Genomic DNA, 25,480 nt, shown 5'->3' with positions numbered 1-25,480 from the left:
CAATTCAGATTGCAAACAAGATGAAGGAAAAGGAAAAAGGAAAAAAACAACAACGGTGTGATGGTTCTGAGAAGGAGTGGGTGACTAACTTTGCTCAAATGGTCAAGGAAAGGTTTTTAAAGAAGTTGACAAGTAATCTTACACTAGAATGACAAAAGGAGGTAAAGAAACCAATGTTTTTATTCTGATTTCCATAAAAAAGATGAGCTTACTAAAAAAAGAAACGTGAAATCCTATTTGTGGCTCCACACACCCGGTGCTTCAAACAACTGCAAAAACCTCAGGAAAGCAAAGGAATCCACCACTTTCTCAAGGAAATTTTCCGAAACCACCTTTTCCCAAAGACATAGATTAAAAGGAATTGTCTTAATTCATCTCTATAGCAGAATTTGGTACAAAGAATATATAGGGGAGAAATGGAATGCTTATTCCTCTTGTAAATTCAGTACTTTATAAAACAATATTCCAATATCAATAAAATTATGTCTTTGAATTATAATGCCAACAGGAATTGCTTCAAAAAAGAATAGTTCTGTGGCTATATTCAGTAGCATTTACTTTCACTCACCGAAAAATAAAAGCAAAGCAAATTTACTAGCAGATGGTCCCACTTCCAATGTATAACAAAACTTTGAAATTCATTACAAATAAAATTCTGATAGTATCTGTTTAACAATCACAGACTTCCCATGTAAAACCCCAAACAAATCAGTTACTATTGAATTGCTGTTCGAGTCAAAACACTTAGCCAAGTGGCATGAAAACTCCTAAAATCATCCATTACTCAAACTACTTTTCATCAAAACACCTTTAAAAAAAAAATGTTTCCTACTCCCTGACTTGTTTCAGAATAAGAGAGGTAAATAGAAGTGAATTAGGGAGCAGTCATGGTGAATATTCAGAATGAATCATGGAATATTTTGACTAAAAAGCAATTTTTACTTTGTAAACCAGTGCATGCTATATATTATTACACTGTAACTAAGCATACTAAACTAAATAAGGCAAAATAATGTAAAGATATTGACCAAAAGGTCTGCATTACCCAATACATTGATCATTATAAGAACTGCTGTACTCTGATATTAATACTGTCCAAGGAATGCTTTATGTTTTTGAACTTCAAAACAGGTCTTTAAAACTGAATCTCACTAGCACCTGAGACCAGTAACATGCTAAGAGGTTACATGCTAATTTGAAACACGCTAAATGTTTCCAATTTATTTACTGATTGGGGTAGTGTTTGAATCTTCACAAATTCTAAATGTCTGTGGAGCAGGGAGGATGGAGAATCTAAACTTCTCTGTTCAGGTAAGTGCTTTTCTCTTGCTTTGACTCACTTTTACAAATTGTTATGCGTCTAGACCTTTTAAAATTTCCCCTTTGGAGAAAATTATACATTTAACCTTTAATAAATAAAAAGCTCACCCCACGCTCCCCAGCTCTACCCCTCCCCCAACAAATCGGAAGGCTTAAGAATTAGCACTAATAATAATCCTACAATGATCACTGGGAAATCCTCCTCCAAAATGACAACTGCAGTTAAGAAGGTCAAAATCCACCAGGAGTAAAAAAACTCCCCCAAATTAGTCCTTGTCCGAAGGATGGCGCGGGGGTGGGGGGAGCGCACAGCTGGCACAACTCCTGCTAATCAGACCAACTTCAAGCGACTCAGAGGAAGATGCTGCGTCAAGAGAAGCAAAGAAGTGCGACCCAGGAGGCTAACGAAATCGCCACCGACTCCCCAAGGAGGCGGGGAGAAGCCAAGTCGCCAGGCACCGGCAACAGCGCACGCCAACATTCAGGATTATTCTTTCCAAACCCGGCAGTTCCGGGGCAGGAGAAAAAAGGGGGTGGGGGGCCCACAGCCCCTTAAACCGCTCCCCCCGCCGTGTTTGCCAACCTTTTCCGAACCCCCGTGTCACAGAACTTCTTCATCATGGAAACTTCCACTCGGTTCGGCGCTGAGGATGCCAAACTCCATTTCACAAGGAGCCTGTCAACAGCCGGGTTGGGGTTTGAGGAACACAGCCACCGCGACTGGAGCGGCCCCCGGCCACCCGGCTCTACCACTGCCCACGCTCTGGTTCTCTGAGAGCTGCCGCACGGTGCCCTAACACGAGAGGGCACCTCTTTCCCGATCCGGGGCGCAAAAACCCCGCGGAGGCAGGTAATAGGGCGGCTGACACCCCCACCCACCCACGCCCGCCCGCGCGCGCTCAGGTTCCCGCGACACCCTGGTTACCATCCTGCCCACCCTTCTGGACATTTGGATCTGTCACCCCCTCCTCCCCTTTCACCCCCGCCCCGCACCTCCGCCTCTGCTTGGTCCTCTCCCCAAATTACCAGTGCCCTGGAGCCAGATGGGTTGGGCGCCCCTGCCCGGGGGAAGGCAGCCGGCGGGCGCTTGCCCCGAGCCCGGGGAGCAGAAGGTCTCCTTTCTAAGCGCACTCACATTATTCATGCAAAGTTAATCCCCGCCGCGTCACGGCCGCTTGCCCGAGGATGTGCGCCTTCCTTGGCCAAACCCCACAGTCTCCACCCTCCTCCGCCCCCTCCTCCGGGCGGCCGGGTCCCGCGGAGCGCGGCGACGGGACGTCGCGCGAGTCCTGCAAAATGTCAACTCCTTGGGCGAAGAGAGGCGGCCGCCGCCAGGGCCGCGTCAGCCCTCCCCTGCCACTCCACTTTTATAGGCGTAGGAAGCGAGTGTGGCCCGGGCACCGGAGTCCCCGCCTCTCCCGGCCCCCCGCGCGTCCAGCCCGCCCCGGCCCGCTCCCCGGGCGCTGCCTTACTCTGATCCCGGGACACCCGTTCTGCGACGCTTCTGCGAACCGGTGACCTGGTTTCCCCTCCAGCCCTCCCGGCGGTCGACTCGCGCGGCGGCGGCGGCGGCGGCGGCAGCGGCCAAGAGCAGGCAAACCCGGCTCCGCCAGGGGCGCAGCGAGGAAATGGCCTCCCGGCCACACGCCCCGCCGCCGCCGCCCGGCTGGCACCCGACGCGCCCCTCCCGGATCCCGCCCGGATCCCGCCGGGCTCCCTGACTTGTCCAGCCCTCCGGGCTCGCGTACCCCTGCCTCTCGTCTACGCACACACCATTCGGGCTGCCCGCCTCCACACCTGCCTCCCCAGGTTCGGCTGCTCTCCCTCCTCCCAGTCCCAGCCGTGCCTTCCACCCAGGGTGCCCTTCCCGGTGTGGGATGTTGCGGTGGTTTTGGTGGCCGCGCGTCCACCCACCCAGCTGCGCGCGCGCGGAGGTTCAGGTTTGGGCGTCATTCCTCTAGCAGGCAAAGAGGAAGGAATGGGGGACAAGTGACCGGGGGGTGGGGTGGGGTGGGGGTGGGGCGGAAAGGAGGTGACTTCCAGAAGCATGGGCTTTATTTTTGCCCCGTCGGGCTGCGCTCCTCCCTTTTTCTCCAAACCACTTGTGGCGCGTGTGGGGCCGACACAGCGCCCTGGCCCCTCCTGGGGTCTCCCACTGGCCGCGCTGTCTGGCGTCCTCGTACCATCACCACCTCTCGGGACTGGAAGTTTGGAAAATACCTGGCTTGCTCTTGAGGGAGACATCCTCACACCATTATGCATATCCTGGGAGATGTGTGCCGTGGTTGACACTCCACCGTTTCCAGAAGGGCTATCCTATTACTTTGTCTTTACCCTGGACATGTACAAATAAAACTGAAGACAAAAATAATGTATACTCTTGAAAAGTTCTGTCCAGGCAAATAGGAATTTCTAAGTGCCCTCCACCCCCAAAAAAACACACTGAAGGCCCTGGATTGATAGAAAATGAAATAGGCAGCTACGTTCTGGGCCAGAAGAATGCTTGTAAAAACACTGAGTACCCTCAAACAGCTAAAATGCAGTCGTAGAGAAGCTATAGTTGCAACAAAACTATTTTGACCAGAGTACAGTTATTTTCTTATAGATAATATTAAAAGAATTCTGACTTCATTATTCACTGTACACATTTATTCATATAGCAATGTGACAGATTTGTATGTATCATCGACTTCCCGAACAGTGTATGAATGATTTATTGGAGAGTTTTCTAGATTGCCAGCCAGTGACGTGTGTTTTATTCCAGCTTCTGGTGAGTATCCCACGGAAAGGGGCGAGAAGCCACCACCCCTGCATACAGCATCAGCCATCACATCTGTCAGGAATTCGGAAACTGTTCCCGGCGCCTGATGCATAGTTTCAGCGCGCTTCCAGAGAAAGTCGCAGACCCTAAGGCTCCCTAGCTAGAGAAAAGAGCCTTTCCCTTTAGACTCCACGGACCCTATTTCTCCTCGGTCTTTGGCAATAAATCCTTGTTTCATTCTTTACTCATCGTAGGGCTACACCATAGGACTTGAAGATTTTGTAGCTGGAGAGAAATTGTTCTCCTTTGCAAGGAAGTTCCTGAACTTTCTGCCAAAGCTGCCCCGGGATGTTTTGGTTGGTTTGGAGGAAAACTGTGTAGTCTGCACCATTTGTTCCAAACAGGGGGCCCCCTGGTGGCTAAGTGTGAATGAAAAAGTTGGCCACTGAGGAAAAAGCCTGGCTCGGATAGGCCACAACAGTTGACAGCCGGATTTTCACAGGGGCCGCTGGAGTAGGTAAACAACTTTGTAATAATGGGAGGAAGAGGTGGTGGTGGTGGTGGTGGTGCTGGTGGTGCTGGTGGTGCTGGTGGTGGTGCTGGTGGTGTGATGGTGCTGGTAGTGGTGGTGGTGTGTGAGGGGTGATGCTAATCTTCCTTTACAAAAGTGGATGATAGGCCTTAAAGGCTGCTGCACCTTTTTATTTTTTCTCTTCCTGAATATATCTTGGAGCTAAATTCTATCTTAATTAGGTAACACCAGAGAAATACAGAGAATGAAGTATAACAAATTCTTTTGTTGTCCTTTGTTCAAATGGTTTTGTCTTTCTAATCTCATTTTGCCTGGAAACTTCTGAAATATAGAGTAAATTAAGCATTAAATAAATAATGTGGTATTATTCAAACAATTCATGAGACCATGATTGCAGTAATGTTTTATAACAATGGAGGAGGAAAATTTTAATGCACCATTATTGAAACAACATGAACTACTAGGATTCCATTTGAATTGGCCCTCTGATGGTAAAGAAGGGTTGCGAACAGAACATGCAATTTTTTTTCCTGATTTAACTCTAGGGGGTACAATGGGTGATGTGGGTGTGAGGTGAGAGTGAAAATCAGAGATTTCACAGAACTAGGTAGCACTTGAAACAGTCCATCAAGAATAGACCAGATTTTAGCAGGGAGTGTTAGAACAAGAGGAATGACCATTCCAGGTTCTGGAACAATTGGTATTCTTTCATTCATTCAACAACTCAGTTCAACTTCTCAAGCTAGCTGGGCAGCCAAATGACCCAGCCCTGGAGATTCTGATTCTATCTGTTCATTGTTAGTTCTTGGAATATATTTTGTGAAGGTCCCAATGATTCTGGTCCATGGCCAGACAGATAAAAATGCCAAGTCTGTCCCTTCCCTTCAGGAAAGACAGACTATTAGGGGAGATGACATGTTCAAAATTAACTCTAAATGTGAAGGTGTACTGAGATATATAGAAACATTAATTGCTAGATGATTCCTGGTGAGGAGGCTGCAATAATCCACGAAGAATGAGGGGCTCAGGTAAGACTTCCTGCAGAAGGCAGCTGGTTGAAAATTTGGGGAGAAGTCAGAGAGAGGGAAAGATGCAGCTGTCTATCTTATTTTCAGGGCCTGGTGCAAAATGAAAATGTGGGGCCCTTGATTCAAAAGCCAGGAAAAAAGTGCCATTAAAGGTACAATATATAAAGCTATCTCCTTTCTTCCATGTTCCCTCTTTGGCATCATCGTGGCATTTTTTATTTGCTATTTAATATTGTAAGTAAAGAAAAATAAACACTTAAAATTATTAGCATCAATTTTACTGTTAATCTTTACATCATGCAACGTTAGTTTTAAATGCAAATATAAGAGCATTCAACTCATGTGAAATCAACAAAATTACACAACTTGTATTTTGTAGCTAGTATGTAATATGTATTCTGTAGTTTATATATGCACATATGTTTTGTTCTTATCAGAACAGGGGAAACACAGCACAAAACTAATGGAACTGTTTTTATTTTACTTCTTGATATGTGCTCATTCTACCAACACTCTGTCTTTGACTTACTGACGAGTAAGGAAGAACTATGGGAAAAGGAAAAGGAACTATGGGTTGCCTTTTCGTTCAATGTCATCATTTTCATAGTAAAAGGTTAGCTAATACAGGGAAGTAACACTAGTAAGAAAGCACATGATAGAGTTCCTTGGTTGTTGCCTTCTTTTTGCATTCAAAGCAAGTTCTGGTTGGAATGGAAAGCGTGGCCTCTTGGGGTTGTCAATGCTCCCATTTACTGAGTCATAGATGTAACATGCTTACCGTGTACTCGGTTTGCTTTTTGCTGACCTCTCACACATCGTGAGGCCACTGGAATTCTGTGCTCATGGGACATCAAGAATGCTATATATGAGTGCAGCAGCAAAGAACAGCTGTGAGCATATATATTGAGTGTATCGCCTTTGCTCATGCACGTGTTCCATTGTCCCATCAAATGTCACTTACAAAACACAAGTTCAAAGACAAAATTAGAATGAATTTTATGATGGTGAAAACAGAGCATTAAACTAAGTGCCAGGCCTGGAGCACAGGACCCTTCTGAGCATGGGGCCCTGTGCATCTGCACAGATTGCATGCCCACGCAGCTGGCCCTGGAGAAAGAACTAAGTCCTTTGTCATGGTAGAAGCCTAGCACATGTTGGAGGTGCAGCAGACATTCTGGCATGGCCAGTTATAGCAAGCAGTATATAATATAGCTAATATTTATTAAACATGCATGATATTCCAGGTATTATCATAAATACTTCACACATTTTTTTAAAAATCGCCCAAGAACTCTGTGAAGCAGTATTTTTATGCACTCCATTTTCCAGATGGGGAAGCAAAGACATAGAAAGGTCAAATAATTTGTTCAAGCTCAGGCTCAGTCACTGTGTTGGCAGAGGCAGTACTCTCAACCCACCCATCATGCTACCTGTGTGCAGGAAAAGGAGTGATGGGGCAGGCACATGGGGCTGGAAAATGTGAGCATGTTCTGGGAAGCACGACACATCTCCCTAGTTCCTTGCTTAAGGGGCTGCTGTGCATTGAGACAATCAGAAAAGGCCTAAATGAAACATACATGTCACTAACTAGAAACCTAGAAAATTCCTTAATTACATTCTCTTCCCTTGTTTTCCAACTAGAGGTAGAAGATTCAGAGGCCCGTGGGCAGGAACTAGTAAGCCATAAGCTGGAAGGAACCTGGGTCCCTTAGTCACCATGTGGAAGAGAATGAGAAGATTCACCTTGAACTGTTGCAGTCATTGAGTAATCAATTTCTTTTGTGGTAAGCCACTGAAATATGAAAGTTTATTTGTTCCAGTAGTTAGTGTTATGCCAACATACCCATCAGCCAAGCCAAACTCCATCACAGCATAAATCATCTTTTCTTTAAATAGATACTGTTAAAATAATTTGCTAGGCCTAGGCACACCAATGTGGACATAGCTCCAGAACAAAATGTGGTTTAAAAATGTTCAGGGTAATAATTTTTTAATTGAAGTGTAATTTATGTATAGCAAAATAGATAAATCCTAAGTGTTCAGTTGGATAAATGTTTATATTCTTATACTCCTGTGTAATCACCACACAGAACAAGATAGAAAACATTTCCAGCAATCCAGAAAGTTTCTCTGTACCTTTCCTCTGTTCATAACCACTTCTTTTCTAGAAGTAAATACTATTTTGATTCCTATCATCATTTATTAGCTTTGCTAATATCATTTATTTCATTGAGCCTCCTATAAATGGAATCACACAATGTATTCCCTCATGTAGCTGGTTTCTTTCACTCCATGTAATGTTTTTGAGATAGGTCCACGTTATTGTATGGATTAGATAGTTCTATTTTCAATTTCTATTTGATATTCAATCATATACCACCTCAATTTATTCATTCTCCAATTAATGGACATTTCAGTTGTTTCCAGTTTGGGGCTATTACAAATAAAGCAGCTATAAAAATCCTTAAACAAATAGTTTCGTGGATACATGCACTCATATTTCTTGGGAATATGCTTAGCCGTGGAATTGCTGGTCATATGTCATCTCTTAATCATTCTATTAAAGCTCTCTGAGATGCAAGCACAATTATGAACAAGTAGAACATGGGCAATTAGCACTTACTAACTTTTGTTCATTCTTACAGTTATCACAAATAAAATACCAAACAAAGTCTAACTTGAGTGAATATTATCCAGTATCACAAGGACGAAAATTATAAAAATAATCAGTGTTCAAAACTACTATGGTAGTAATTACAATCTCTGCTTGCAGCCACAAATCATCACCCATGAACTAAGCCACATACTCAACACCTATGCAAAAACGAAAATGTTGATGAATTAAAGTGCATTGAGAAAAAGGTGAATGGGGGAAAGGAAGGTAAAAAGATGAAAACATCTCTAAATTAAATCTTAATTGTCAGCCATTAGAAAGATAGATTTAAAGTGAATTGAGTAATTGCTAATTGGACTGTAATAACCTATGTTCATTGTGAGCACACAAAAGTATAGTATGTTGTTAAATTCTCTGTCAATCACAGAAGAAATTTAGTGGTTGAAGACATTTTCCCAAAACATGCCAGTTAAGTGTACTTCTTTTCATTTTTTTAGTTATGTTTATATGTATGAAAAATGGAAATATAATTTTAAAAATTCTATGAAGATATCCTTTCTGTTTAGGAAGGGAATAAAGTAAGTCTTAATCATTTTCATGGAATAAATTCTAATTCGTCTAGATGCAATAACACATATAATATGCTTATGATTACAGGCTATTTTCAGATCCTCAAATTCCCGAATGAGTCATATTTGGAGTGACAATCATAATTTTGAATTTCTTGCTTTTGTCAGTTTAAATGGGATTTTCAATTTGAGGGCAATACAGGTCTTATTGACACTTCCTATCTTCATGTATAATAGCTCTCTTTTACAATAAACTTGCCTCATTGCAAATTTACAAAGCATTGCATAAATTATTAGTCACAGAACTCCTACAGACACAACTGCAGAGCATATTTTGAACATCTATAAATGATACAGTAGGGGCTAACAAACAAATCTAGAACTGGCAGAGAAAACAAAAGAGTTTTCCATTTATGCAGATTTAGAGCAAAGCCCTCCACTGTGGTTCATACCAGATAAAGGGCTGGCTAAGGATTTGAGCTCTATGTTTGTAGCTTTTCTAATCATTTTGGGCATGTTACTTAGCTTCTCCACACCTCATCTGTAAAAATTGAGAAAATAATCCTGCCTGCTTGACAGGGATGCTGTGAGGAATAACTATAATAATAGATGAATAATGCTGAGTACAGTGTTTGGCATCTACAAGTGGTCAATGAATAGGATCTGCTGTTACTGTGTAAAAAATTAACTTATGATGTTTGAAAACTTAGAAAAATGGCAAAGGCTAAAATCTTATCTTGAAAAATACTTTTTTTCATAAATTAATTGACACAACAGATATTTGTAATAATATTTGCAAACTGCCTACTCCTGGGCTGGGACTATGGTAGGCTCTGGAGAGAGAACAGTAAGCAGGACAGTCAAAATCCCTCCCCTTGTGGGACTTACATGTTATTAAACAGGATGTAAATTCTCTGAAGGAGGAAGAACACTCCTATCTTTGGCAAAGATTGGGCACGAATGCAGATACGTGGCTGAATTTAGATGTGCAGAAATAATATATTCTGGAGACAGACTCCTTTGCTGATCTATGATTTCTAGCCTTTCATGATTGTCTTTTGAAGGAAATGGCTCCGTTCTTAGAAAAAAATCTTTTTGTGAATATTATTTTTTTTCTGTAGCACTTCCTAACAGCTACTAAACTCTTAAGTCAGAATACCTTTCTCTAACATCCAGTTTCTAGAATGCTTGGAATTCTTTTCCAATACAGGTGAGAGTACAGTCTTCCAGAAATCTCTGAATGCTGAGTTTGGAGCTGATCTGATCTGATCTGAGCCATGCTCGTAATTATTTATATTTCCTTGGCCTAGTCAGATCTTCCCTGGTCCTCCCATTCAGATGAATAAATGTAAGGGATTGAACTATATAATTCCGAAAATCACACTCAGCTTTTACATTTTAAAAGTATATGCAAGTTTATCCTCATTCAATGACCAAAGAAGGACATTTGTTTTTTGGAGAGCTCCTTATTTTTTCTAACAATATTTTTGCATTTATCAACTAAACTAAGAACTTGGGAAATGTAATTTTTTAAAGCAGGCTGTGGAATTATTGTCCATTTTGGGGTAAAAATGAAATGGGCTAATTTCCATCCATGATAGCATCTCCTTTTGGGAAGACAGGAAAACAGCTTCGTTGTTTTCCTGACCATTTTAATAGCATTTCCCATTAGATATGCAAGTGAAATGACAGAAAGCTTTAATTTACTTATTTGGATAAACTACAGATTGAATTTGCCATCACATTTGGATTTGATTGATTAGTGGCAAAAGACTCTATAAGCTATAAATTTAGGTTATCAAATTATATTTTCTGGTATTTCTTTTAATAATTCCTAGTCATTCCTGCACTCATTCATGATATTAAAAATAATGATGATGAATGAAATTAAAGACAAACTAAATAAACAGAGATACATTTCAAGCTCATGGATAAGAAGACTCAATATTGTCACTATGTCAGGTCTTTCCAAGTTGATGTGTAGATTCAATGTAATCCTAATCAAAATCCCTGCAAGTTATTTTGGGGGATATGGATAAACTGATTCTAAAGTTTATATGGAGAGACAAAAGACCTAGGATAGCCAATACAATATTGAAAAAGAAAAAATTTGGAGAACTGATACTACCCAATATCAAGATTTACTATAAAACTACAGTAATCAAGACAGTGTGCTATTGGCAAAATAATAGACAAATAGATCAACTGAATAGACTAGAGAGCCCAGAAATAGATCCCCATAAATATAGTCAAGTGACATTTTACAAAGGAGCAAAGTCAATACAGTAGAGCAAAGACAGTCTTTCCACAAATGGTGCTGGAACAACTGGACCTGCACATGCAAATACAATGAACTTAGACACAGACCTTACACCATTCTCAAAAATTAACTTGAAATGGATCATAGACCTAAATGTAGAATGCAAAACTAAAAAACTCCTAAAGGATAACATAGGAGAAACTCTAGATGACCTTGGGTACAGCCCTAACATTTTAGATGTAACACCAAAACAACAATTCATGAAAGAAATAATTGATAAGATGGACTTCATTAAAATTAAAAACTTTTGCTTTGTGAAAGACAATGTCAAGAGAACAAAAAGACAAGCCACAGACTGGGAGATAATATTTGCAAAAAGATATATCTGATAAAAGACTGTTATTAAAAATATACAAAGAACTCTTAAAAGTTAATAACAAAACAAACAATTTCATTAAAAAATGGGCCAAAGACCTTAACAGACACCTCACCAAAGAAGATATACAGGTGGCAAATAAGCATTTTCTCCACATCTTATGTCATCAGGGAAATGAAAATTTAAACGAGACATCTACACCCTGATTAGAATGGCCAAAATCCAGAACATTGAAAGCACCAAGTACTGGTGAGGATGTGGAGCAACAGGAACTCTGATTCATTGCAGGTGGGAATGCAAAATGATACAGCAACGTTGGAAGACAGTTTGGCAGGTGCTTACAAAACTAAACATACTCTTACCATAGAATCCAGCAATTGCACTCCTTGGTATTTACCCAAAGGAGTGGAAAACTTATGTCCACACAAAAACCTGTACACAGATGTTTATTGCAGCTTTATTCAACACAGCCAAAACTTGGAAGCAATCTGGATGTACTTCAGTAGGTAAATGAATAAATAAACGGTGGTATATCCAGACAATAGAATATTGTTCAGTGCTAAAAAGAAATGAGCTATCAGGCCATGAAAAGACATGAAGGAAACTTAAATGAGTATTCTTATCTGAAAAGGCTACAGACAAACTGTATGATTTCAAGTATATGACATTCTGGACAGGGCAAAACTGTGGGCACAGTAAAAAGATCAGTAGCCGGGGGTTTGGGGTGGGGGAGGGATGCATAGGTGGAGCGTAGAGGATATTTAGGGCAGTGAAAATACTCTGTATGATATAATAGTGATGGATACATGTCATTATACATTTATCCAAACCATAGAATGTGCAACAGTGAGAGTGAATTGTATTGTAGACTGTGAATTTTGGGTGATAATGAGGCATCAACGTAGATTCCTCAGTTGTAACAAATGTACCACCATCGTGGAGGGTATTAATAATGAGGGAGGAGGTTATGAGGTTGTGGGAGGCAAGAGGCATAGGGGAAATCTCTGCACCTTCCCTCAATTTTGCTATGAACTTAAAACTGCTCTAAAAAATAAAATCTTAATAAACAAATAATGATAGTTATGATGAAAAGTTGGTCCTTCATATGAGGACATTTGAGTTTTGGAAAGGCAATGATGGACATTTCCTCTAGGTTAATTTTTTTAAACCCCTTTGTTTCTCAGCATAAAAAAAAAAGTGTTATTGGTTAAAACTGTTAGATTGACTGACATGAAACTGTCCCTACCAGGAAGTGTCTTATTCCTATCGTGTGTACTTGGTTCTTCCTTCAGGCTTCAATGTAGTAAAGAAGGCTTTATGGCTACTGAGGTTAAAGGAAACACTGGTAGTGAGAAGTGGTTGAGTCACTCACATTATTTTCCTCAGACTCATTAGTTAACTTCCCTGGGCCCCAGTTCTTTCATCCTCAAAATGGACAAAATCTTCACTGCCCAGGGGACTAATTAAAGTTACACTTTTTAAAAAGATTTTTATTAAAATATTGCTAACATACAATATTATGTTAGTTTCAGGTGAACACCATAATTTTTCAACATTTATAGACCCAAAGAAGTGATCACCATGATAAGTCTAGCAACCATCTGACACCGTACTATGCTGTCACAGTATTATTGACTATATTCCCCATGCTGTACATTACATCCCCATGACTTATTTGTTTTATACCTGGAAATTTTAAACTCTTATTTCTCTTCACCTTTTCCTCCCTTTTTTAATTTATCAATTACAGTTGACATTCAATATTATTTTACATTAGTTTCAGGTGTGTACAGCACAGTGGTTAGATATTTATATAATTTCAGAAGTATTCCCTCTGACTAGTCTAGTACCTACCTGGCACTATATTTAGTTGTTACCATACTATTGACCATATTCCCAATGCTTTACAGACCCATGACTATTTTGTAACTACCAATTTGGACTTAATCTCTTCCCCCTTTCACCCCTAAAGTCACACTTTAAAAATGGTGAACTAAGTACTTGGATTTGGGTGCTCAGCTTTCCTTTTCTTCTCATAAATGGTCTTCCTTCTGAGTGAGGTCACACATTCTCATGATTGATGGTGGTGATAAAATTTGCATGAGTGGTAAGCAGAGACCTGAGACCAAATTTCCTCAAAGAGGCAGTGGCGGGAAGATCGTGGGCTTGGCCTACAGTGCCCTCCTCCACTATTTACTGCAAGGCTTGTCACAACTTGGACAGTCTGCCTATCAGTAAAAAAAGACCATATGAAGAGAAAAGAAAGAAATGGTCCTGAGCGTTAGTTTCTCTCAGCCTCAGTTTTCTCATCTGTAGCACGGGGATAAAAATGTCTGCCTTTTCTGCATCATGAAATTAAATTGTGAGGATCTAATGAGATAAGGAATGTGAAAAATGTCTGCCAGGTGAAGAATATTCTATGAAACATAACACATAATTTCTGGGGTAAAACCCACAAATACAAAAGTAGCCATGTTGAAATGACATGCCTTGACCTGAGAAGCGACCCTTCTGTAAGCCAGAGGCAAGAACGGGGGACTTTGTGAATTTAAGTAACACCTAGTTCTGGTGTCAGAACCGCAATCCAGTGGACCTCTACAAGTGAAACATGACACATGAGCAGTTTCCTTTTGTCTTGGCATATAACTTAACCCAAACTCCTCAACTCCTACAGTTTCTGTTTTTTTCTATTCTTTCTAAATGTGAGTCTTATCAGGAAATAATTTGGTGGAAAGCTCTACCCAGTTGGAACTCTACCGGCCATAACCCTGAAGATTGCCACCCATAATTCATGCTGTGATAGGTGGGAAGGACACTGGTTTACTACCATATTAGTGGTTGTTAGGAAAGTTAGTCTTTGTTATTCCTGCAGCATACGCTCAATGCTGCCTTAGGGTCTTTGCACATGCTGTGCTGTGCCCTCTACCTCAAGTTCTCTGTCCAGATCTTCCCATGGCTTCCTCCCTCACTTCAGTGAGCTCTCTGGTGGTCAGAGAGCCCTTCACTGGCCTTCAGCATGATGCATGGTGCTCTCATCAGCCGCATCAGTAGCATCTGGGAATTGGTGAAAAATGAAAGTGCTCAGTTCCTGTGTGAGACCTACTGAACCTCTGGGGGATGGAGCCATTTTGTTAAAATGTGGATTTGAACAAATCCTCCAGGTGATGCTGGTGGAAGCTGAAGATTAAGAGCCACTACTCCAGCCCTTTACTCTGTTTTGCTTCACAGTCCTTATTTCCATCTGACATTATATTTGCTATTTCCTTCCAGGTTTATTGTGTACCTCCTCTATTAGAATACAAGCTCTCATGGAGAGACTTGGTCACTAATAAAGCCCCAGCACTCAGAATAGCACCTGACATACAGCAGACTCTCAAAAAAGATTTTGAGACAAATGAATGATTTGCCACTTCAGGGTTGGCACTGACCCATCAAAAATAGAATACAATACAGAGAACAAGGTGTCAATGCATCATTTAAATTTTAATCCCACAAAAACTCATAGACACAGACAATAGTTTCGTGGTTACCAGAGGGTAAGGGAGAGAGGGGTGGTAGAAGAGGGAAAAGGGGATCAAATATATGGTGATGGAAGGAGAACTGACTCTGGGTGGTGAACACACAATGCAATATATAGATGATGTATGATAGAAATGTACACTTGAAACCAGTATAATTTTACTAACCAATGTCACCCCAATACATTTAATTAAAAAAATAACACATATAAATAAGAGGAAAAAGAAAAAATTCAATCCCAGGTGACATGAACACGTTGATGATGACTAAGAAGGGACTCAGGACAGGAATTGTCTCTCATTTCACCTGATTTTACCAAATGAGATTTATGAAAGGCCCTAGAGTTTGTAAATGTTACACCTGGGACCAGAATCAAAATCTCACAGTTCTTGTCCAGTCCGCTTACCATTACATTCAGAGTAATATTTTAGCAGCAATGATAATGCCAAGACTGTGAGGCCAAGAGTTCATAAAAGTTTGAAAATGAGGGGGCGGCGAGGTGTTTAAAATGTTTTAGCAGGTGTGTTTTCTTTTACTGCGTGGCTCTTCGGAATCTTTAATGTACAATTCGTTTTGCAAATCTCTATGTGGAAAATGCTTTAGAATACAGTGAGTCCCAAACTTTGGATCAGGAAGTCCCTTTTCATACCTTGGACAATCTTAGGGTCCTAGTGAGTTTGACACTGTCAAACACTGTCAAACTTACAATTTCTGGGCTCTCGGACCAGTCACATAGTAATATGCTACCTGTCACTATACCAGTTAGCTTTTGCTGCCTAACAAACCACTCCCCAAATTAATGGCTTAAAGCACGAATCATTTATTTTTTTATGATTCTGTGGTTAGCTGGACAGTTCCTTAATTTGAGGTTGGATAATTTATGATCATTTCACTCACATGTCTGGTAGTTGGCAGTCTGGTTGGCCGGGAAGGCCCTCAGTGGTGATGGATCAGCTTTGTGCCTTATGGCCTTTTACGTTCCAGCAGGCTAGCCTGGTATTCGTCACGTGGTGGTCTCAGGGCCCAAAGACCATCAAGAGAGCAAGTCCCAAATCACAAGCACTTTTAAAGTCTCTGCTTATGTCATGTTTGCTAAAGTTCTATTGGTCAAAGCAAGTCATATGTTCAATCCAGACTGCAGGGAAGGGAAAATAGGCTCCACTGGTGGAGGGGAAATCAGCAAAGAGATGTTGCTAGGATGTCATTGAGTCAAATGGCTGAGGTTTAGAGGGATAAGCCAAACATCTAGCTTGAGAAATTTTAAATGAGAACAATCATATGTCCCTCTCACTCTTCTCTTATAATTGAACAACAGCTTCAAAGAAGCCTTACCAATTCCTGGTTCTTTCCTTGGCTAGGCGACTCATCACCACACCAGGAATTTTTCTGTGTCAAGACTAACTTCTGTATGTATCAAGCTTTTCCACAGTGCTTCAGAGATTGATACCAAAAGCTCAGAGCAAAGTTCATGATGGAATGTGAACTGGTATGTGGAGTGTGGACTGGTCTTGGCATAACCATGTCACATACTGACAGGGTAGACCTCACCCTCATTTTATGCCACATACGCAGGGTAAAAATAGACAGATAAAATAATGCAATGTATTTGCACAAAGAACAATGGTACTGTGTATTCATTCATCTTATCACAGAAAACTAAAGGAAGCGTGCTTTGATTATTTCAGGGCTCTTGGCAGTTAATACACCGTTAGTGGGTAGCTTTTCTCTCATCCATACATTGAAGGCAAAGTAGGAATTAGGTGCTAAGCTCTGGAAATACCATGGTGGACAATGTAAAGTGGTCTCTCCCTTTGTAGAATTTTGAGTCAAGTGGTGTAGAAAGACATTAAAAATGTATGTAGATGATAGACAGATAGATGATAGATAGATAGATAGATAGATAGATAGATAGATAGATAGATAGATAGACCAACAAAGAGAAGGATGCACAAGAGAGGGTGATGGGTGAAGGCACCTAATTTAGATGGGGTTGTAAGGGAAGGTCTCTCTGAAAGGACATTTCAGCTAAATGCTGAAAGATGAGTAGCAGCCAACCAAGTGAAGAGAGGCAAGGAAGTCATTTTTGGTAAAAGGACAGCAAAGCTCTGAGGCAGAAAAAGAATTCCTACCAACAACTCGTGGAAAGCTCATGTATGTTTTAATGAGGTTTTATTCCCTTTTCATATATATTTTAGTAATTGTGTTGCACTATAATTCACTTGGTGTGTTTGCAGTGTATGAATTGTTTATTTTCATGTTCCAGAGCAATAAGTAAATCTTCTGTGGATATATTTCTTTTTCAGTGACTCTTGACAGCTATTAAAAGTGTCTAAAATGTCTGAATAGCCAGTTTCCTCCTTCCCCATGGTTTTGTACATAGTTCCATTTCATGTGATTTTCTTCTTAAGAGAGACCATCTTCATATTTTTTGAAATATACTTTTATTTTTCTTAAAACCCCAAATAAATGGTATTTGAAAGAAAAGAATTCCTTCAGAATTCTATTAATTGTTTGTCACCATTCCATTTTGGCCAACTGGAGGAGCAGTGCCTACTCTCATTTAAGTTCTAGAATAAGGGAAGAGTCACAAAATGATTATATTATCATTGTGTGTGCATGTGTTTTTACCTGTGTGTATGTGTCTGCCTTTCCAAGCACATAGAATGGTACCAAACACATAGAAGGTGCTTAATAAATGTTTGATGAGGATATAATTCCAAAAGCTTACTCTAATTTTTTCCAAAAGAAATAATAGCTATTATTTAATGAGCATCTATTATGTGCCAGACACCTTCTAAGCTCCCACACTTTCCCACTTATACACAGCAATCCTCTCAGAGATAGTAGTTGTTTTCCCATTTACAGACGAGGAAACTGAGACTTGTAAGAAATTAAGTGAATTACCCAAGATAACTTGCTTAACCTCTAAGCTATAAGAAAGGGTTTTATGATATACAGCTGTCAAGACATACACACACACACACACACACACACACACACACACACACGGAGCAAGTCAGGAGTAAAGCAATGGGTAAGACAGAGTGAAATGGCAAGAGAATACACCAGAATGTGTCCTGAAAAAGAAGAGAACACTCAAATCATTTTGAAATATATAAAACCCTTTATCCTGAAGCCCTGTCAAGGTTTTCCAGTTTTTTTCTCTTTTGTCATATTGCTGGGTTTGAAAAAAAAAAAAAAACAGTTTAGAAGAACATCTGCTTTAAATTATCATTCTGTTTTAAAGGCTGTGCTCTATAAGCAGAATAAAAAACAGAAGGATAGCATATATTTTCACAGTTCAAGACCACATTTAACCATCAGCTTCTGCACCATTAGAAAAGGGAAGAAAACATTTTATGGTGTGTGGTGATGCCATACCCCGATTTTATGGCATATTAAAATGAGGAATAACAAATAAGACAAGTTGTAGGAACTAATGAACAAGTGGTCATGATTCGCTGTAATGGAATGATTCGTGCGCTTGTGTTTCTTAATGAGATGTGGAACACAAAGGAAAAAGGTTTTCTTTCTTTTTGTGTGCCAGGTTGAGTTCCTCTTTTTAGGGTTGCTGTATTTTCACCTTTGAAAAGAATCATGATCCAGTATGTAAAGTTCAATTTGCCTCAAGAGTTTTCCTCTGCATCTGTGTTAAAAAAAAAAAAATCTAGACCAGAGTTTCTCAATCTTAGCACTACTGACATTCTTGGATAAATCTGTGCTGCATTTTGCATTGTAGGGAGTTGAGCGGCATCCCTGTGCTCTACCCACTAGATGCCAGTAGCACATCCATCCGTGCACCTCATCCTCCCCCTTTGCCACCCCATCAAAAATGTCTCCAGACTTTGCCAAATGTCCCCTAGGGGGCAAACTCATTCCCAGTTGAGAACCACTGTTTCTGCCTTTCATTGTCAGAAAATTTGAACTTTGCTGCTGAAATGATTTTCTAGATTAAGAAAATGCTTATTGGCATGAGCCCCTTACAGATAATGTAGAAAAATATAGAGCTTATTAATAACATATTATTTAATCCATGTTTATTCTAAAACAACTGAATTTAATTAAAAATAGTGTTTTCCTCAAAATACAGGAAAAGAAAAAAATTCTGCAAGCATGACATTTCAAGTAATACACGTCATACAAACTGCCCAATAGAAATGAATGTACCAAGAAATCAGATGATTTTTACAAATGTTGCTGCAAAGAAAAAAAAAAAAGCACATTCGCTAATTATGAATTCTTTTGTTTGGTAGTAGTCCCTCAAATGTAGCAAAGGAAATTAATAACCTAGGCAATACACAGCACAACCAGAATGTATATGAATATCTTATAATATCACCTCAGTCCCTTTTCTAAGTGTTTCTGAATACAGAGACATTGTATTTAAATTTGTGATTCTCTACTTTCTCCTGCCTCACCCACTGATACTCTACTACTCAGTGGAAATATTGCAACATAAAACAATTGATCTTTTCAGAATATATCAGCAGTTAAATAACCTAATCAGGTTGAAAAGACTCTAAAGAGCATGTTCATTTTTCCAGGTTGTGGCTGAGAGAAAGTAATACATACTTACTGCTATTGCCAACACCAGGAAAGCATGAGAGTAGGAAGGATCTGGTTTACCCGATGAAGGTTAGCTGCCCAATAATGATAAATAGCAGCGAGTTGTTAATGTGTTTACATAACACATGGCTAATTAGCAAAATGTTTACCTTAGAAATAAAAGCCTAAGTCAGTGGAATATTTACATGTCATTAGGAACGATGAATGGAAAACCTGTCTGACTCCAAACCTACCTTGATTGACACTCATTGACTCTAGGAGAGAAGTGTAAATCAGACAGTCTATTAAATAAAACTGATGTATTGTTAAGAAAGTCCTCACTAATTTGGCATCACCCAGGGACAGAAGCTGTAGAACAAAGTCGTGATGTAAAATGAGAATTATTTATTAAATTTCCTCTGAACTTCTTTCTATTTAAAACATTTTTCCTCTATCTATCATTAGCAAATGAGAGATTAGGGATTGTAGGATATGTACACATATATGTGTATAGGACAGTTTGCTTAACCAGATTTAACTGAACAACAAATATATTCAGGCAGAAAATATAGTATTATGCTAGTTCACCTTCATTTGTAGAAACCTTTTTAAAACTCACTTTTTAATAAAACGAACACAGTTTGCTCTGAAATGTGCATAATAACTAGATAGATGGTTGAGTCTTATTATAGTTATATATATATATATATATATATATATATATATATATATGAAATCTCTAGAGGCCACAGGTTGGATAATTTCATTCCTTTGGAACATACATATAAGAGAAAAACACCCTCTGCGACCCTAAAGCCAAACCCCACAAACAGTTGCTTTATGTTCTCCATTGGTCTGTGCACTCATTTAAATTTCTCATCAAGTTTGGTTATCTGGTCTCATACACCTTTGTAAAGTTGAAAGAACAATCTAAGAACAGTTGAAGGAAGAAGACATATGTGAAGGGGTAAAAGTTGGGTGGGCAGCAAGGACTGTGTTAGGAATTAGAATTAATTTGCTGTCATCCTGGCAACAAAGACCAAAAATACTTAAGACAGTCACCTACCTATGTTGGCTATTATGCTGCAGTAGCATAAAAAGTGATCATAACTGTCCGAGAGTCACAGAATTTTGGGGGGAGGGTACTCAAATTCTACCCTGGCCTCCCTTCCTGTCTTCCAAACCCTTTCTCTATTATTCCTGTCAAGTGGTCTTCTTGGCTACTTTTAACACCCATGGGGCATGGTAATCTGTCATATTCTGGCTCAGATTGCCATCTATGTTTTCATCCAAAGTGAGAAAGGGGAAGAAAAGGCTGAGGATAGACTCTGCTGGCATGCTGCCGATAAACACCTACTCAGGATGATACTCACCAACTCAACACACTTTGAAATTGCCTTGTATTCCTGGCTAGTCCAATATGTATGCCTGCAACATTTCTCCAACTTACCAACCTAGCAATCATAACAATAAAAACATAAAGTTAACCCGAGATACTTATTCTCAGGGAACTCATGCTGACTCCCAAGTTTCACCATTATCTCTTTTACAGATCTAGGACTGTCTCTTCAGAAATACATTCTGGAAATGTTCAGGTTGGTTTTAAGTTCATGTATCAAAGGCCGTGCTTTCTGATCCCTTCTGAAATCGAAATGAACTACTTGATGACTTCAGTTCAAAATAAAATTTAAGTTGTATTTAAAAGCACCTGCTCCCGGGAACATGAACAACAAATGATACATTTTAGAAAAGTTTTCATCAAAAATGGATTGAAATAAGAAAGTGTCCCACCTGAGGTCAGCTTCACTTCTGTGGAACATTCAGTAACCAGAGATTCCTCACCCCCTAATCATGCCAGTTATAAGAATTAATTTTCCAGATTTGTGGTTTTCAAAGCATGGTCTCTAGATCCATTAGAAATGTAGAATCTTGAGCCTCACCCAAGAGCTCCTTACTGAATCAGTTTCAGCAGGGGGGCGGGGCCTAGCAATCTGTGTTGTAACAAGCCCTCCGGTGCACACTAAAGTTGGAGAACCACTGCAGTAGGCTCTAAAATAGAATTGGGGTTATAATGCTCAGCCTTCCAGTGCTCCTAACTTAATGATAATAGTGAGTATGATGGTGATCATTTTAATGAATAATCTTTTGTGAACCCTTAGTGTTCACTGAAACCTTGTACTAGTATGTACTTTAGACACCGTCTCATTTAATTCTTTCTCACAAGAGCCTGAAAAAGTACTGTTTTTCCCATTTTATAGATGAGAGAATGAAGTTAAGAAAGATTAAGCATTTTGCCCAAGATCAGCCATTAAATTGCAGAGACGGGATAATGGTCCATGTCTAGTTGAACACACACAACTCACACACTCACACACACACACACACACACACACAAACAAAACCTCTTACTCCTCACGCTCATTCCATGCTGCCTCCCAGAATCAAGAAAAAAGAAATCTCTCAGCTGAAAGTCTCTCAAGCCTCCCCTCCCTCTTTACCTCCACTTCTTAAAATTGCCTCTGTCCTGAGGATCACATCAGGAAAATCCTCCTTGGCCCACCTTCTCAGTGGGCAGCCATCTTTTGACTCCTGGCTTTTGCTTCTAGGATCCATTGGAGCTCTAGAGACATAATACCCTGGATGATTTGAAACTGGTCTTCCTATCAGGTGAGCCTGAATCCTTTATCCCTTCTTTATGTACAAAACTGGGCCACTCCATAATTATGAACTATAGTTTTGAAGCTGGAAGAGACTCTTGTTGGACACCTCAAAATCTGCATTTTAACAAGATCCTCAGGTAATTCTATGCACATTGAAATTTGAGAAACACTAGTTTATCTAGACCGATCCCCTCATTTTATCTGAGGAAACTGAGACCCAAGGAAATTGAATGACATATTCAAGGTCATAAATCTGGTTAAATTGAAACTGATCCCTTGTTGAGTATACTCTGTATATCTCTTGCAGCCTTCAACTGTCGGTCATAAAAATGCTGCTGCTGCCATTGTTGATTGCAATTATTGAGAGCTTCTATGTACAGGACTTGTGCTAATTACTTTACATGAATTATCTCAATTACTTCTCTACAACATCCTATGACTTATGTACTAGTATTATCTCCATTTTTATTTTTTTTCTGATAGGAACCTGAAACCTAGAGAGGTTTAAGTACGTGCCCCATTTCATGCAACTTCTAAGGAGTGAAATCAGAGATTCCAACCCATGTAGCTTGACATTGAATCAAGCTTGGAGCTATGGGCTATACATTGCATGTATACCTTTATCTTTTCCTATGACTCTAAAAGCGTCTATCTATCTGTCTATCTATCTATCTCTCTGTCTATTTATCTATCTATCTATCTATCTATCTATCTATCTATCTATTTATTTTTCGAGATAAAGGGGTGTATAAAATGGAGTCATTTTGCTTGATGTCTCTTTTCCTTTCATTAATCTCAGTGATAGAGTCTTTTCTATAGCTGCTTAGAAAAGAAAGCAAAAGGTTCCTTACCGTTTACCCCACCATCTCATCCTTCACAGCTCAGGCCCTGTGGGTCTTCCTTCCGAATCACCTCTCCCATCACCTCAGGAGCTCTAGCTTAGCCGTCACTGTGAGTCTGAGGTTGTGCGGGATCTGATGATTCAGGCGGAGGAATAAGAAGGCTTCTGACATCCCTCCCCTGAAGCACTCAAATGTTAAAGAAAAAAAATGTTTAAGAACAATTACTACAGAGCCATACCTTAGATAAATGAATTGCTTTTGTGTTCTTTCTCAAAAACCCAGCATGTAAGAGGTTGTTTCCTGGCGAAATTTTTGCGTTCCAATCAACTGAACATCTGAAATGCAACCCAAGAGTAAATTGGAAACAGCCTTTGTTATGTTCCAATATAATTGTAAAAGATTCACTTCTCTATGGCACTTTGAAAAAAGTGTTTGAATGTTTCAGAATAAAATTTTTCTTGCAATAAACCAGTGCATTCTCCTCATCCTATGCACACACATTTGATAAGTCAAAGTAATATGAAAAGAGCTCATATTTATAAAAACTCCTAAATTAGAATACGATTTTTTTAACATTTAAATTTGAGTTAATTATTAAATATTATTAAAACAGTGTCCCATTTACACACAAAAAAAGTTATACAACTTTTCCAAATCTGGCTATTATATGTAGTGAAATGAACTGCATATACTTTTGCTAGGGTCACTGTGGATTTAGACAGTAAACATATACTTTAGAAATTGTTGCTTTGTGAATCACAAGTAATATAATTTCATTGATCTGTAATATCCCCAAAACTCAGTCTGTTTATTAGTGTTCTTGATAAAGAATATTACCTACACACACACACACGATTTGATTCCAGATATCTCCTGTTAGGCTCCAAGATCCTCAGGGTAAGAGGCTTGTCTTATTCATGCTTTAATTTCTCTTATTTTGATAACATGTGGGTTTTTTTTTTTTTGCGTTAATAAATGTTTGTTGAGCTGAATGCCACACCTTAACTACATATATCTGAAATTTCTGTTGTGAACTTTATTTAATGGGGAATGGGAAAGATTCGTGGTTTTTTTTGTGGTACTATAATTTTCAATCTCCTGATTTTTGTAATTTTAAAAAGCTGGCCATAATGCTATATAGTTCTCTGATTTTATTTCTTCAGTACAAAAAAAAGCAAAATGAATGAATTGTGATTGAGCTATGGAGCCTAGTTGCTTGCATATGAAATAGGGGTTCTAAATTACCACATAAACACAGCTGCAGTTTTTTGGTCTGAAGCTTTGAGAAACATGTGGACTGATAAGTCGGGTATTTGGAGCTCTAAATTTAAGAGCATTATTATGAGCTGCAATAGGCGATCATTCTGATTTATTTAAATCTCTGGGCTACTGTAAAACTAGTGTGTCCTGCTTAAATATTCAGGTTTCTTATCTCTGCCCAAATCTGAATGAGCACGTTTAGCTCATATCTTAAAAGTTGATAAATTGTACTTTATTGTAAGTCATTGGCTGTTACATTTATGAAGTTACCAGAAGGTTAATAGTTCTTAAATCACTTATATTTAAATTATCTTATTGTAAAAATTAATTCAATGGTTATTCAAATTGATATAAAACATGCTTTATTTTCAAGACAAATAGACCCGTGCGGGAAAATAGATGAAAATATTTACATCTTTGTCGATTTACATATACACACACATAAACACAAGTACAGAAATTCATACTAAACACTTTGTGCCTGAATTTTAGGTTGAAAACAATGAGGCAACATAAATTTGAAAATATATCTTCTTGCTAATTTTTGAGTCACCTTTATTTGAAGAGAAAATATACTTCAAAAGAACAGGCACCTTGTTTGCTAAATTTGTTATTTAAATTAATTTAACAAGAAATATGTTTCCTGATTTTAACAGTGCTTTCATAAAATTTATATATTCAATGCCTTCTTTTTAACATTCCTTAAGAAGTCTTTCACAGAATTAACTACTAATTGGTGGAAAACAAGTAGAATCCTATTTCATGCCAGCAGTTCTTTAAACTAGTCAATTGCAGCAAATCAAATCAGGCAAGTTTTGCATACGAAATAAAATGGAGAATATCACTTCACTCTAATACTAATTCAACAGCAAATTGGAATTGGAGTGAAAGTTACCATTTGGCCATTTTTCTATGGCTAGCTGGATTTATGGTCTAGAGACTAAACTCAGGACTGAATAACCTTCATTATAAATAACCTACGTTGTGATGTGGCCTTGGCAAATTATAAATCCAAGTTCTTTTCAATACTTTTATGGATTATATTTTATTGTCACTTCAGGAAATTCAGTCTAAACACTGGAATTAACCTGAACAACATCGAACAATAAACACTATTACAACAAACAGACAAAACTAGAATAGGTGACCTGACTCTTTGCCCCAACTGTCTAAAATCAGATAGTCTTTTTTTTT

The 25,480-nt window shown here is 39.2% G+C and overlaps 1 protein-coding gene and 1 long non-coding RNA gene across 31 annotated transcripts in view; one reads left to right on the top strand and one right to left on the bottom strand.

Annotated features, from left to right (window-relative positions):
• Nucleotides 1-2,995, bottom strand: part of THRB (thyroid hormone receptor beta) — a 349,469-nt gene extending 346,474 nt beyond the window's left edge. For 9 of the 30 annotated variants that reach the window (XM_074312763.1, XM_019745236.2, XM_074312774.1 and 6 more), the window contains exon 1: nucleotides 2,456-2,696. Coding sequence is in view for 3 of the 30 variants with exons in the window: in XM_074312773.1 (XP_074168874.1) it covers nucleotides 1,904-1,996; nucleotides 2,456-2,457 (95 nt within the window). In the remaining 27 variants the exon portion in view is untranslated. The other 21 variants (XM_074312754.1, XM_074312765.1, XM_074312764.1 and 18 more) reach the window with 16 other exon arrangements.
• LOC141567203 (uncharacterized) lies at nucleotides 2,982-17,229 on the top strand. The gene is made up of 3 exons (XR_012489653.1): nucleotides 2,982-4,598; nucleotides 7,283-7,425; nucleotides 16,338-17,229. It is a non-coding gene; the product is annotated as an uncharacterized LOC141567203 (long non-coding RNA).
• The last annotated feature ends 8,251 nt before the right edge of the window (nucleotides 17,230-25,480 follow it).

Source organism: Rhinolophus sinicus, linkage group LG10 (genome assembly GCF_036562045.2).
Source record: "Rhinolophus sinicus isolate RSC01 linkage group LG10, ASM3656204v1, whole genome shotgun sequence".
Taxonomy (NCBI): Eukaryota; Metazoa; Chordata; class Mammalia; order Chiroptera; family Rhinolophidae; genus Rhinolophus; species Rhinolophus sinicus.
Note: the sequence above shows the minus strand (reverse complement) of the source record. Positions and strands in the feature narration are given on the sequence as shown.